The 12437-nt window shown below is 44.8% G+C and overlaps 1 protein-coding gene across 3 annotated transcripts in view; it reads left to right on the top strand.

Annotated features, from left to right (window-relative positions):
* The first annotated feature begins 2057 nt into the window (after positions 1–2057).
* The window catches only part of LRBA (LPS responsive beige-like anchor protein), a 764757-nt gene continuing 754377 nt past the window's right edge, over positions 2058–12437 (top strand). Inside the window, exons 1-2 of one of the 3 annotated variants that reach the window (XM_007999974.3) lie at positions 2058–2317; positions 2928–3357. In XM_007999974.3, coding sequence (XP_007998165.2) covers positions 3142–3357 — 216 coding nt within the window. In that variant the 5' untranslated portion in view covers positions 2058–2317; positions 2928–3141. Of the gene's footprint in view, positions 2318–2342; positions 2590–2927; positions 3358–12437 lie in introns of those variants that run through there. The other 2 variants (XM_007999973.3, XM_007999976.3) reach the window with 2 other exon arrangements.

Below are 12437 nucleotides of genomic sequence, written 5' to 3'. Positions count from 1 at the left end.
GTAGAGACGGGGTTTCACCATGTTAGCCAGGATGGTCTCGATCTCCTGACCTCGTGATCCGCCCGTCTCGGCCTCCCAAAGTGCTGGGATTACAGGCTTGAGCCACCGCGCCCGGCCAATCTTAGTATTTTTAAAAGGTGTAACACTTTTCTAAAGAAAATGTCCCCTTGCCTTTTCTTCTTCTGCTTCTTTTTTAAATAAATAGAGACCTTGGGCAGGCATAGTGGCTCACACCTATAATCCTAGCACTTTGGGAGGCTGAGGCAGGCAGATCACTTAAGGTCAGGAGTTTGAGACCAGCCTGGCCAACATGGTGAAACCCCGTCTCTACCAAAAATACAAAAATTAGCCGGGCCTGGTGGCACATGCCCGTAATCCCAGCTACTAGGGAGGCTGAGGCAGGAGAATAGCTGCAACCCGGGAGGCAGAGGTTGAGGTGAGCCGAGATTGCGCCACTGCACTCCAGCCCGGGCAACAAGACGAAAACTCCGTTTAAAAAAAAAAAAAAAAAAAAGAAGAGGACGGGTCTTGCTGTTGTCCAGGCTAGTGTCAAGTAATCCTCCTGCACTAGCCTCCTAAAGTGTTGGGATGACAGGTGTGAGCTACTGCACCCAGCCCTCCCTTGCTTCTTGTGTCGGTTACCTTTTTCTTCCCAAATTTCCATGTGAGAGCTAAAATTGTCTTTTTTTTTTGAGACAGAATCTCGCTCTTGATCTGTCACCCAGACTGGAATGCAGTGGCAATTCTCCTGCCTCAGCCTCCCGAGTAGCTGGTACTACAGGCATGCACCACCACGTCCGGCTAATTTTTGTATTTTTAGTAGAGACGGGGGTTTCACCATATTGGCCAGGCTGGTCTTTAACTCCTGACCTCAGGTGATCCACCTGCCTCGGCCTCCCAAAGTGCTGGGATTGCAAGCGTGAGTCACCTCGCCTGGCTTCTGTCCACTTTTCAAGGCCATCTCAAATAACTTTTTCTTCAGGCAACTTTCTCAAACCACTACAATTTTTTCCTAACTTTTCCAGAATTCTTCCTTTGTTTAATCCCACTTTTTACTTCACTTTCATTTTAGGAGCTAGGAGTATTTTTAAAAAGGCCCTTTGACCTCAAAGGATACACGTGGGTGAAAAACCAGCTTCCTCTAAATTTATATTTCACTCACTAGGAAGAATGCTTTACTGTTAATAGCGGGTGGAAAAAAGGGACACTGAGTATGATGAGCTATCTGTACTACTTAATATATCTTTTGATCTACTCTGAGAATGACGCGAGCGTAATCTTCACATTGGAAAATCACGAGAGGAAAAAAACCCTTCGGAGATCTACAGGCACAATGAACCCTGTCTCCACGCTGTTTGTAGCAGCTGTCTCAGGAATCCTCTCCCTAGAATGAATGTAGGAGAGGTTTGGTGGGGCGGCAGCTGCAAAGCAAGGAATCTTTTCCGTTCCTCGTCGACTCGGTCCCCTCCCCTCCCTTCCCGAATGGTGGCAGCTGCCGAGACATTCCAGTGGAAATCTCCGAGTCTCCGCCGAGAGCGGCGGGCGGGCAGCAGCTGAAAGCAGCCAGGGGTGGGGACTCCTCGCTCCCATTGGGCAGGGACAGCAGCCTCACTGGCTCCAGCGCCGTCACCTCTCTGGCTCGTAGAGGTCCCTCAGGTGTTCTTCTCCAAGTGCAATGACACACCTTGGCAACGCGGGGCGGGTTCCCTCCGCGCCAAGGGACCCAACGGTAACTTAACAACAGCAGGAGCGCCAGAATCCCCGCCTCAGGACTTGCAGAAGCACCTTCCGAGGTCCGAGAGTGGGGGGGGGAAGTATAGGCCCTCGAACGGAAGGGTCTCTCCTCGCCGGGCCGCGAACACACCGTGTGCTACTAGAACAGCGCTCCCACTGGGTGCGCGCCCTCGCGCCTAGTGCAGCCGGAAGCCCGAGCCCAGCGCTCCCGCTGGCTCTGGGCCCCCTAGGCCGTCCGCGCGCTCTCACCGCGCCCCCGCCGCGCGGCTGCCTCCGCCTTCGCGCCCTCCCGCCCCGCGCGCTCGCGCACGCGCACGCGGCGCCCGGCAGCCCTCGGCGCTGTCATGGCGGCCGGGAGCAGCTTCAGTGGGCACAGGAAAGCCGCGCGAGCCGTGGCGGGGCTAGCTGTGGCAGTAGCATCCTCACCACTCGCAGCAGCCTCAGCCGCGGCGTCCGTAGCGCCAGCAGCGGCTGCTTTTGCAAAGGCTGAGCGCAGGGGCGGGGCGGGCCAGGAAGCCATGGAGTTCTGTGCAGCCGCGGACTCCCGGGGAGCGGACTAGGGAAACTTGGAGGCTGCAACCAGGTGCACTGACCTCTCTGTCCTCCCTTCTCTCCCTGCGGTCGCCGCCGGGTTTCTCTGGCCGCTCCCCTCCCTTCCTGCCACCACACACACCCTCCCCGCCTCTTCCCGTCGAATCTCAGGTGCTTGAGAGAGGTACTTCACTCCTCCCACTGGGCCGAGCATTTAGAATAATCACCGCCCCCTTCCCCCGCCTTTTCCTGCCCTGGATCTCCGCCGCCACCTCCGTCTCGCTGCTCCTGGGCGGGGGGTGAGGACGAGTCCGGAGTATCTGGGTGAGGAGGAACTTTCTACCTCTGTGATAGCTTGTGGGCCCCCTTCTTTCCTCCGATCCCTCCTTTCGCCGCGACAGTTTCTCTTTCTGGTGCACCTGTGAGGAGAGGTTACCCTGCGCCTAGAACCTGCACGAGAGTGGGGGAGGAGTGAGCCTGTGCGGGGCCTCTTGGACCTGCCTTCACCCAGAACCCAGCTCTTTGAGCCGGGGAGAAGCGGGTGGCTAGTAGTGGGGTGCCTTTAGTAACTTATTTGACCGACAATAACTATTTCCCTCTTGTCCCCTCAAAACCCTAAAACAAAACCTAGCCTATTTAACATATATTTAATCTTCCAATAGGGTTTGGCGTTGTTGTCAGCCTCGGGGAGAGAGATTGGACAAATATTCTCCAAAAGGAGGAGGGCGACGCCAAGGACTTTCCACATCAACTGCTTTGGGGTTTCTCCACAAGTTGGAAGAGAGACCCTTTCGTTTTGCATTGCGTGTGTTGTGCTCATTACCAGTGCAGCGACTGCTGTCCAAGGGTGACTCTGAGTTGTCCTTTTTGCTAGCAATGGCTAGCGAAGACAATCGTGCCCCTTCCCCGCCACCAACAGGTGATGACGGGGGAGGTGGAGGGAGAGAAGAAACCCCTACTGAAGGGGGTGCATTGTCTCTGAAACCAGGGCTCCCCATCAGGGGCATCAGAATGAAATTTGCCGTCTTGACCGGTTTGGTTGAAGTTGGAGAAGTATCCAATAGGGACATTGTAGAAACTGTCTTTAACCTGGTAAGTCGATGAATATTTTATAAGCATATACTCTTTTCAGTGGGTTAGGGAACAAGACCTTGAAGCTGGAGCCATGTGCTTTACTCACACTGATGGTGACTTTTTTCATGTATAGGGACACAAAATTCTACTAACCTAAATGAAACAATTTCATCTATTTTTTAGATTGAAGGGAATTGTGCAAACTTAGATGATCCAGGTTTTGTGGAAGTGAACACATCACTTTTGTGCTAAGGAAATAATTGTTGCTGTGAAAGTATTGAGGGGAGGTTCTAGCGGAGGAGTTATCTCTATTTTTTTTTTTTCTTGGCATGTGTGCCTAAGTCTGCGTTTCCCTTTACCACTTTAAGTAAGTTCTTGTGACGTTTTTTTGACTTGAGAATTAATGTCTTTGATTCAGTCAAAGTTATGTTTTGCTACAATAAGTTTAAAAATTTTTGTTTGTAGTACTGATGCAAGATTAATTTGCTGCAAAGTTAGTATTTTTAATTTTGACTAGTTTTATTTTTAGATGTGACTAACAAAAGTTAAATTGGGGATGAATTTAGGATTACATTTAAAGTAATCTTGTGAAAATTGAATGGCAATATGAAAAAAGGAATTGAAGCAGATACAGTATAATCTTTGTGTGTTTTATAAATTCATGTCTAGCAGTAAAGCATAGTCATTGGAAATTGCTGATTACACTAAGATGAGCTATGAATGCTTTTTTTGGACGGGGGTGGGAGGGGGATGAGGCCTCTGTGTGTTGCCCAGGTTGTTCTCAAACTCCTAGGTTCAAGCTATTCTCCTGCCTCAGCCTTCTGAGTAGCTGTGACTATAGGCATGCATCACTGTATATGGCTTAAATTGTTTTTAAAATGAGGTATAATTCATATATTATACAATTCTACCTTTAATTAATTCATTAACTTACTTATTTATTTAGAGATGAGGTCTCACTATGTTGCCTAGGCTTAGTCTTGAATTCCTGGGTTCAGGTGATTCTCCCCACTCTGTCTCCTAAGTAGCTGGCACTACTGGCATGCGCCATTGTACCTCTCTTGGTTATAATTTATAATGGAGACTTTTTAGATTTCTTTATTCCAGCCTCTCTTGCCCATCAACTTAAAAAATCAAAAGGAAATCTGGCCCTAAAATACTTCCCCTTTTTCTACCTACCCACCTGTGTTAGAGGATAACAGGACCAAATATAAACGTGCAGTAATTGTAATAACTGTTTAGCACCTTTCCCTTTGCCTCTTTTCAAGGTTAGGCTTGTTTTATTCTGGGGCAGTTAATTATTTCTTTCACTAGACCTTCACTAATGGTCTGGTCACCTGCAGTACAACTTGTAGAATAAAAAGTAGCTAGATGAAATTCTGGCTGGGCGTGCAACTCCTGTAATCCCAGCGCTGCGGGAAGCCAAGGTGGACACATCACTTGAGGTTAGGAGTTCGAGACTGGCCTGGCCAACATGGTGAAACTTCATCTCTACTAAAAATACAAAAAAATTAGCCGGACATGCTTGCTTGACCCCAGGAGGTGGAGGTTGCTGTGAGCCGAGATTGTGCCACTGCACTCCAGCCTGGGTGGCTGAGTGAGAGACTGTCTCAAAAAAAAAAAAAAAAATTCACTTAGTTTTGGAGCATGAAAACTTTGACAATTGGATATTTCTATGTCAGTTTATTGAGAGTTTACGTATAAACATCTATAGACACACACATACATATTTTAAAAAACTGCATGTTATGGAAATGTTCAAATGTATGCAAAAATAGAATAGTATAATGCACTTAGGTATCCATTGTGCAGCTTCAACAGTTATCAACATTTTGGGGATCTTGTGTGTATGCATGTGTATGGGCTTTCATATGTAAGTCTGAAGAAAATAAATGGTAAATTGATTGCTTTACCTCAAAATAGACTTGAAACATTTCCTTTCTGATTTTTTTATTCTTTTTTAAAACTTCATATGCCTTCAATGAGAAACAGAAATCTGTAGTAGTAATATAATCCATAATTAGTTGTTTGTGTGTGTGAAGACACACAAGGAGGATTGGAACTCCTGTTCTTCAGAATGTGCTGTGTTGGAGTGGATGACCAAATGTGAGTCATTTGCATTTTTATCGTTAAAGGAAATCCAAATTCTATAGCAGTAGTTTGCTTATATGCTTCCTGGAACTGTAGACATGGTATAGATTTTAAGGTCATTGATTAAGTCCTTCAAAGCTGCTGCGTATTTGCAGGATAGTGGGTGACTGGATAGAAGGAGAGAGAAAAGTCTGTTCAGTTAGTTACCTCTCAATATCATTCGCTTGTCAGGTAGGGCAGGGAAAGTTGCTGAGAATATTAGGTAGTAGTTTCTCCCCTTCCATTGTCCCTTAAAATACTTTTCATGCTCTTTTGTGGATTATCTGGGGTTTTGGCCACTCAAGAAAATCTTTGGAAGCAGCTGCGCACAGTGGCTTATACCTGTAATCCCAGCGCTTTGGGAGGTTCACTTGAGGCCAAGAGTTGGAGACCAGCCTGGGCACCATAGTGAGACCCTGTCTCTACAAAAAAATAAATAAATAAAAAGTTAGCTGGGCATGGTGGCATATACCTGTAGTCCCAGCTACTTGGAAGGCTGAGGTGGGAGGATCCCTTGAGCCCAGGAGTTTGAGGCTACAGTGAGCTACAATTATGCAGAGCAACACCCTAAAAAAAAAAAAAAAAAAAGGAACCAAAGTCTTGGGATTATGTAAATTAGTCCATCTCAGTGTTGTTAGTACTGCTGTACCTAAATATTTCCTAGTTGATAGTCTTTTTTTTTTTTTTCTTTGAGACAGAGTCACAGTCTGTTGCCCAGGCTGGAGTGCAGTGGCACAACCTTGCCTCCCTGCAACCTCTGCCTCCTCAGTTCAAGTGATTCTCCTGCCTCAGCCTCCCACGTAGCTGACACCACACGCGTGTGCCACGAGGCCTGACTAATTTTTGTATTTTTGATAGAAATGGAGTTTCACCATGTTGGCCAGGCTGGTCTCAAACTCCTGACCTTAGGTGATCCACCGGCTCAGCTTCCTGAAGTGCTGGGATTACAGGCTTAAGCTACCGTGCCTGGCCTAAATATTAGCTACTTAAACAATAAAGTTTATACTGTTAAAATTGAACAAGTTCCTCTCCTCCAGAGGTGTCCAAATAGTACATGGTAGAGCCATATAACTTTTCCAGAGTTTTTTCTTTCTTTTTTTTTTTTCTTTTTAATTGAGAGGGAGTCTCACTCTGTCACCCAGGCTGGAGTGCAGTGGTTCGATCTCAGCTCACTGCAACCTCCGCTGCTCAGATTCAAGCAGTTCTTGTGCCTCAGCCTCCCCAGTAGCTGGATCTACAGGCGTGTACCACCATGCCCAGCTACTTTTTTTGTTATTTTTAGTAGAAATGAGGTTTCACCATGTTGGCCAGGGCTGGTCTTGAACTCCTGACCTCAGGTAATCTGCCTGTCTTGGCCTTCCAAAAGTGCTGGGATTACAGGTGTGAGCCACTGTGCCTGGCCCAGAGTTTTTTCTTAAGTGCTACCTCCCAACTTTGCTAATGTAGCTTGACCTTAGTCTGTTATAAATTACTTTGAAAGTTACTACCCTGTTTATAATTTCTTTTGCAAGTCTGTTTTGCGGATAAGTTTTGATTAACAGTACACCAATGTAGTCAAGTGTTTCAAACTTCAGGTCAACTTGTACATTTTTCTTGTTGCAGTTTAAAACCATTTTCTTTTGTCTTCATCTGTATTTTAAAGTAATTTGTCAGACTTTTAGGCCCAGAATAATTAATATATGTTGGCATGTTTTCAGGAAATTGCTGCTGAGTTTAAGGCTTCCATCAGGTATTTAAAGGTGTTCAGTGCTACTTAATTCAAGAATAGTGTTCCCCATGGGCTGGTGACAAATACATACTTTAAAGATTTTTTTTTGTTAAGTAATTACAGTCGCCCCTTGATATGTGGGGGATTGGTTCCAGAACCCCTAGTGGATACCACAATTTTCAGAAGCTCCAGTCTCTTATATAAAATGGTATGGTATTTGCATGTAAGTTACATGTATCTTCCGTATACTTTAAATCATCTCTTTAACATTTTTATTTATTTAATTATTTATTTTATTATTATTTTTTGAGACGGAGTCTCGCTCTGTCGCCCAGGCTGGAGTGCAGTGGCGCCATCTCGGCTCACTGCAAGCTCCGCCTCCCGGGTTCACGCGATTCTCCTGTCTCAGCCTCCCCAGTAGCTGGAACTACAGGCACGCACCACCATGCCCGGCTAATTTTTTGTATTTTAAGTAGAGACGGGGTTTCACCGTGTTAGCCAGGATGGTCTGGATCTCCTGACTTGGTGATCCGCCCGCCTCGGCCTCCCAAAGTGCTGGGATTACAGGCGTGAGCCACCGCGCCCGGCAGGAGTGCCATTTGTTGAAAGGCTGTTCTTTTCCCGTTGAATTACCTTGGCACTTTTGTCAAAAATCAGTTGACCATAAATGTAAGGATTTATCTGGACTCAATTCTTTTCCGTTTATCTCTATGTCTATTCTAAAACCAGTACCAAATTGCCTTTTGATTACTGAAGCTTTGTGGTGAGTTTTAAAATAGGGAAGACCTCTTTATTCTTCTTTTTCAAGACAGTTTTGGCTATTCTGGGCCCTTTGCATTTCCGTGTGAATTTTAGGATCAGGTTATCAATTTTTGTAAAAAAGCAAGCTGGGATTTTACTAGCTGTCATGAGTAGATATTGTTGGTTATATACTAATGTTAATGATAATTAAAATAAATTTGGGGGAATTGGTGAAATTTTAACACTTTATAGTTTCCTAGAAGTGACAGACTTGATAATTTAGCTTCCCGCCAGCATACAGTTTTGTTGACCTTTGAATTGATTTATTTTAAACTGAGAAATCATTTGGGAACTGGAAAATCAGTTTTTTTTTCCTGTTTGTGAATTAATAGAAAAACTATTTATTTCCCATACTGACCTAGTTGAGCCAATCTGTTATATTCACCTTTTATAAAGCATCCCTTTTCACACACATATTCTTGAAAATATTTTAAAATAGTTTTTATATGGTTGAAACAAAAATGTCCACCTGGTGAAGCTGGGCTGGCGTGTCATCAGGTCCCCCAATGATATGTGCAGACACCTACTGTGGTAAGCAGGGACAGGGTGGTTCCCAGGCTCTGGAATGATTGGGTGAGGGGCATCAGTGGCTGTGCTGTACTGCTGCTACTGGGGGTCAGCAGTGGGGGACACATGCCCAGCTTGTGCCTCAGTCCTGGTGGTGGCAGCCTGTTTCTTTCTTCTGCCTGTGCACCAGCTGCTGGGCCCCAGGACAGTGCTCAGTCTGTTCTGGGCTGGGTTGTCAAAATGGTGCCTTATTGTAGCTGCTTAAGACTTACGGGGATTATGGGACCCAGTGCAATTTTCCTCAGTGGAGTAGTGCTGTTGCGCCATTTCCAGACAGATCCCTATGTTAGTTTCAGAGCCCATGAGGTCCTAGGGGCTCCCCAATGGCTAGAATTGCAGGAGTCCACAGTGGGAATGTGGACCACAGGGAGTCTCTCACTTACTCTTTCCCCACAGTGGGGATCATCTCTCGACTCCCAGCCGAGCTGGCTGTCTTGCTTTCCTCCCCTTCCTTGCTTTAGGTGTTTCTTGTCATTTTTTTTATTGAATTCCAGTGTTCTTTCTTGGATTATCTATTCCAAGTGTGATCACTCACTATTTTGGTTATTCCTAGTGAAGGAGGCAAGTAGGAGATGCCTCTAGTCAGCCATCATGAAGTCCCTGACAGTTTATAAGTTTTAAATTGTGTGCAGCTCTGAGTAGTGTGATGAAATCTCAAGCATTCTGCTCCATCCTGCCTAGGATGCAAATCATCCTTTTGTCCAGCATATCCATGCTCTATGTATATGCTGCCTGTCATATACATTAGTCACTTAGTAGTCCTCTCCACTGTCAGATTGACTGTCATGGCATTGCAGTGTTTAAGTAACCCTTATTTTACATAGTAATGTCCGGGACAAGAGTAGTGATGTTGGCAATTTGGATATGACACAGAGACATTGTAAAGTGCTTTTTTTAAGTGAATAGGTGGAAGTTCTTGACTTACAAGGAAAAAAAAATCATATGCTGAGGTTGATAAGGTTTGCAGTATGTACAAATCTTCTATCCATGTAATTGTGAATTATACAGATGCTCCTTGACTTGATGCACTTACATTTGTTGTTAAGCTGAAAATATTGTAAGTTGAAAATACTTGTTGATTTATGATAGTTTTGACTTTTCAACTTACAATGAGTTTATTGGGATGTAACTCCATTGTTAAATTGAGGTTTGTGGTGAATGCTTATTGCTTTCACACCATCATAAAGTTGCAAAATTGTAAGTCAAACTGTCAAAAGTTGGGAACTGTGTGTATTGTTCTAACTGTACTATTTTATTACCAGTTATTGTTGTTAATCTCTTACTGTGCCTAATTTATAAATTAAACTTTATCATAAGTATGTGTGTATACAAAAAAACATAGTGTACATAGGGTTTGGTATTATCTGTGGTTTCAGGTATCTACTAGGGGTCTTGCAATGTATACCCTGTAGATCAAGAGGGACCACTGTTTATGTTTCATAAGAGTAGAGATTTTTGTCTGTTTTGCTTATTGCATCCCTAGCCCCTAGAAAGGGTACTTGACACATAGTATATGCTTAGGAAATGTTTATTACCAGAACATATGGATTAAGTTTGCCTGGAGCCTTAGGGGCTATATTATACCTGAAATTCTTTTTTTTTGGTGTTTTAAATTTGTCACTCTGGGGTTTGCTGTTCATGCCAGTAGTGTAAACTTGGACTTCAAAACCTATGTGAATAACATCCCAGAATTTTACTATCTCAGAGGAAACTTAAAAATAATCAGCAGTGACCAGGCACGGTGGCTCATGCATGTAATCTCAGGATTTTGGGAGGCAGAGGCAGGAAGATCATTTGAGCCTAGGTGTTCAAGACCAGCCTGGGCAACATAGTAAGACCCTATCTCTGTTGAATTAAAAAAAAAAAAAAAAAAAAAGGGAAATCAGCAGCCCAGCCAAAGACTAGTTGTTTGTAACTTCCTGTGCCAGGGAAGTTGTTTTGTGGGGGAGAGGAAGAATCTACTTTTTTACTGAGGGTCAACCTTCCGAGGATCCCATATTTATGTAGAGATTTTTATCTCTACTTCCCCATCTTGAGTAAATACTTTTTTTTGTTTGTTTCTAAAAAGGAAATAAAATTCAAGCCCCCTAGTACTAGCTTCCTCTTTCTTGCCCCTTCAGCAGTTGTAATAGAAGTTCAGATACTTATTTTTCTGTTTCTTCTTCACTTTAGGTTTGGGGATTTTCCTTTTTTTCTTTCTTTGCAAACTCAAGCTCAGTTCTACATTGAAAAGTATTTTTTGTTATATTTACCTAATACTTGCAGGCATTTGTAAAGTGGTGATTTTTTAGGTTATGTTAGTTCATTATCTGCTGGAAGTCTAAGGTATAACAAAGTGATGAATACGTGATAGCCGTTGAATAAATATAGGACCGACTTAGGCTACAATTGACCAAGTTATTTTTCTGCCTAGGAATACCTTAGTTAATTTCAGATAATGGAGTTCTAGTGTAGATCACTGAAGACATTGTAGGAAGAGAAAATTAGTCATTTTTCTTCTTTCCCAAATGCCTACATGTATTTATACATACGGGCAGATGAGCAATTGTTGTCTTAGAAAGCAACCTGGCATTACCAAAACAAAATATAGATTTATTCGTGGGGGATTTTATGTGTGGAGGTGGTATTTTATTTTATTTTATTTTATTTTATTTTATTTTTTTTGAGACGGAGTCTCGCTCTGTCGCCCAGGCTGGAGTGCGGTGGCGCGATCTCCGCTCACTGCAAGCTCCGCCTCCCGGGTTCACACCATTCTCCTGCCTCAGCCTCCTGAGTAGCTGGGACTACAGGCGCCCGCCACCGCGCCCGGCTAATTTTTTGTATTTTTAGTAGAGATGGGGTTTCACCGTGGTCTCGATCTCCTGACCTTGTGATCCGCCCGCCTCGGCCTCCCAAAGTGCTGGGATTACAGGCGTGAGCCACCGCGCCCGGCAGAGGTGGTATTTTAAAATTTTAGTAATTAAGTGAATTTTTCTGCTGGGTGCGGTAGCTCATGCCTATAATCCCAACACTTTGGGAGGCTCAGGTGGGAGGACTGCTTGAGGCCAGGAGTTCAAGACCACCCAGGGCAACATGGTGAGATCCTATATCTACAAAAACATTAAAAAATCAGGTCTACATGGTAGTGTGTGCCAGTAGTCCTACCCACTAGAGACGGTGACGTGGCAGGATCACATGAGCCCAGAAGTGTGAGGCTGTAGCGAACTATGATTGTGCCATTGTACTCTATCCTGGCCGACACAATAAGACCCTATCTCCCTTTTTTTTTTTTTTTTTTGAGACGGAGTTTTGCTCTTGTTGCCCAGGCTGGAGTGCAATGGCGCGATCTCGGCTAACCGCAACCTCTGCCTCCTGGGTTCAAGCGATTCTCCTGCCTCAGCCTCCCAAGTAGCTGGGGTTACAGTCATGCGCCACCACGCCTAGCTAATTTTGTAATTTTTAAAGTAGAGACAGGGTTTCTACATGTCTGTCAGGCCGGTCCCGAACTCCTGACCTCAGGTGATCCACCCGCCTTGGCCTCCCAAAGTGCTGGGATTACAAGTGTGAGCCACCGCGCTCGGCTGAGACCCTATCTCTTAAAAAAGAAAAAAAAAAAAAAGTTTTCATAGCTTTTGCAGTTAATAGACTGGCCAGGCGCAGTGGCTCACGCTTGTAATCCTAGCAGTTTGGGAGGCTGAGGTGGGCAGATCACTTGAGGTTAAGAGTCGGAGACCAGCCTGGCCAACATGGTGAAACCCCGTCTCTACTAAAAATACAAAAATTGACTGGGTGTGGTGGCGCATGCCTGTAATCTCAGCTACTCCAGAGGTTGAGGCATGGGAATCGCTTGAACCCTGGAGATCCCGGAGGTTGCAGTAAGCCAAGATTTCTCCACTGGACTCCAGCCTGGGCA

The sequence above is a fragment of the Chlorocebus sabaeus genome, chromosome 7, assembly GCF_047675955.1.
Source record: "Chlorocebus sabaeus isolate Y175 chromosome 7, mChlSab1.0.hap1, whole genome shotgun sequence".
NCBI lineage: Eukaryota > Metazoa > Chordata > Mammalia > Primates > Cercopithecidae > Chlorocebus > Chlorocebus sabaeus.
The sequence above is the reverse complement of the archived record's forward strand: the minus strand, read 5'-3'. Positions and strand labels throughout refer to the sequence as shown.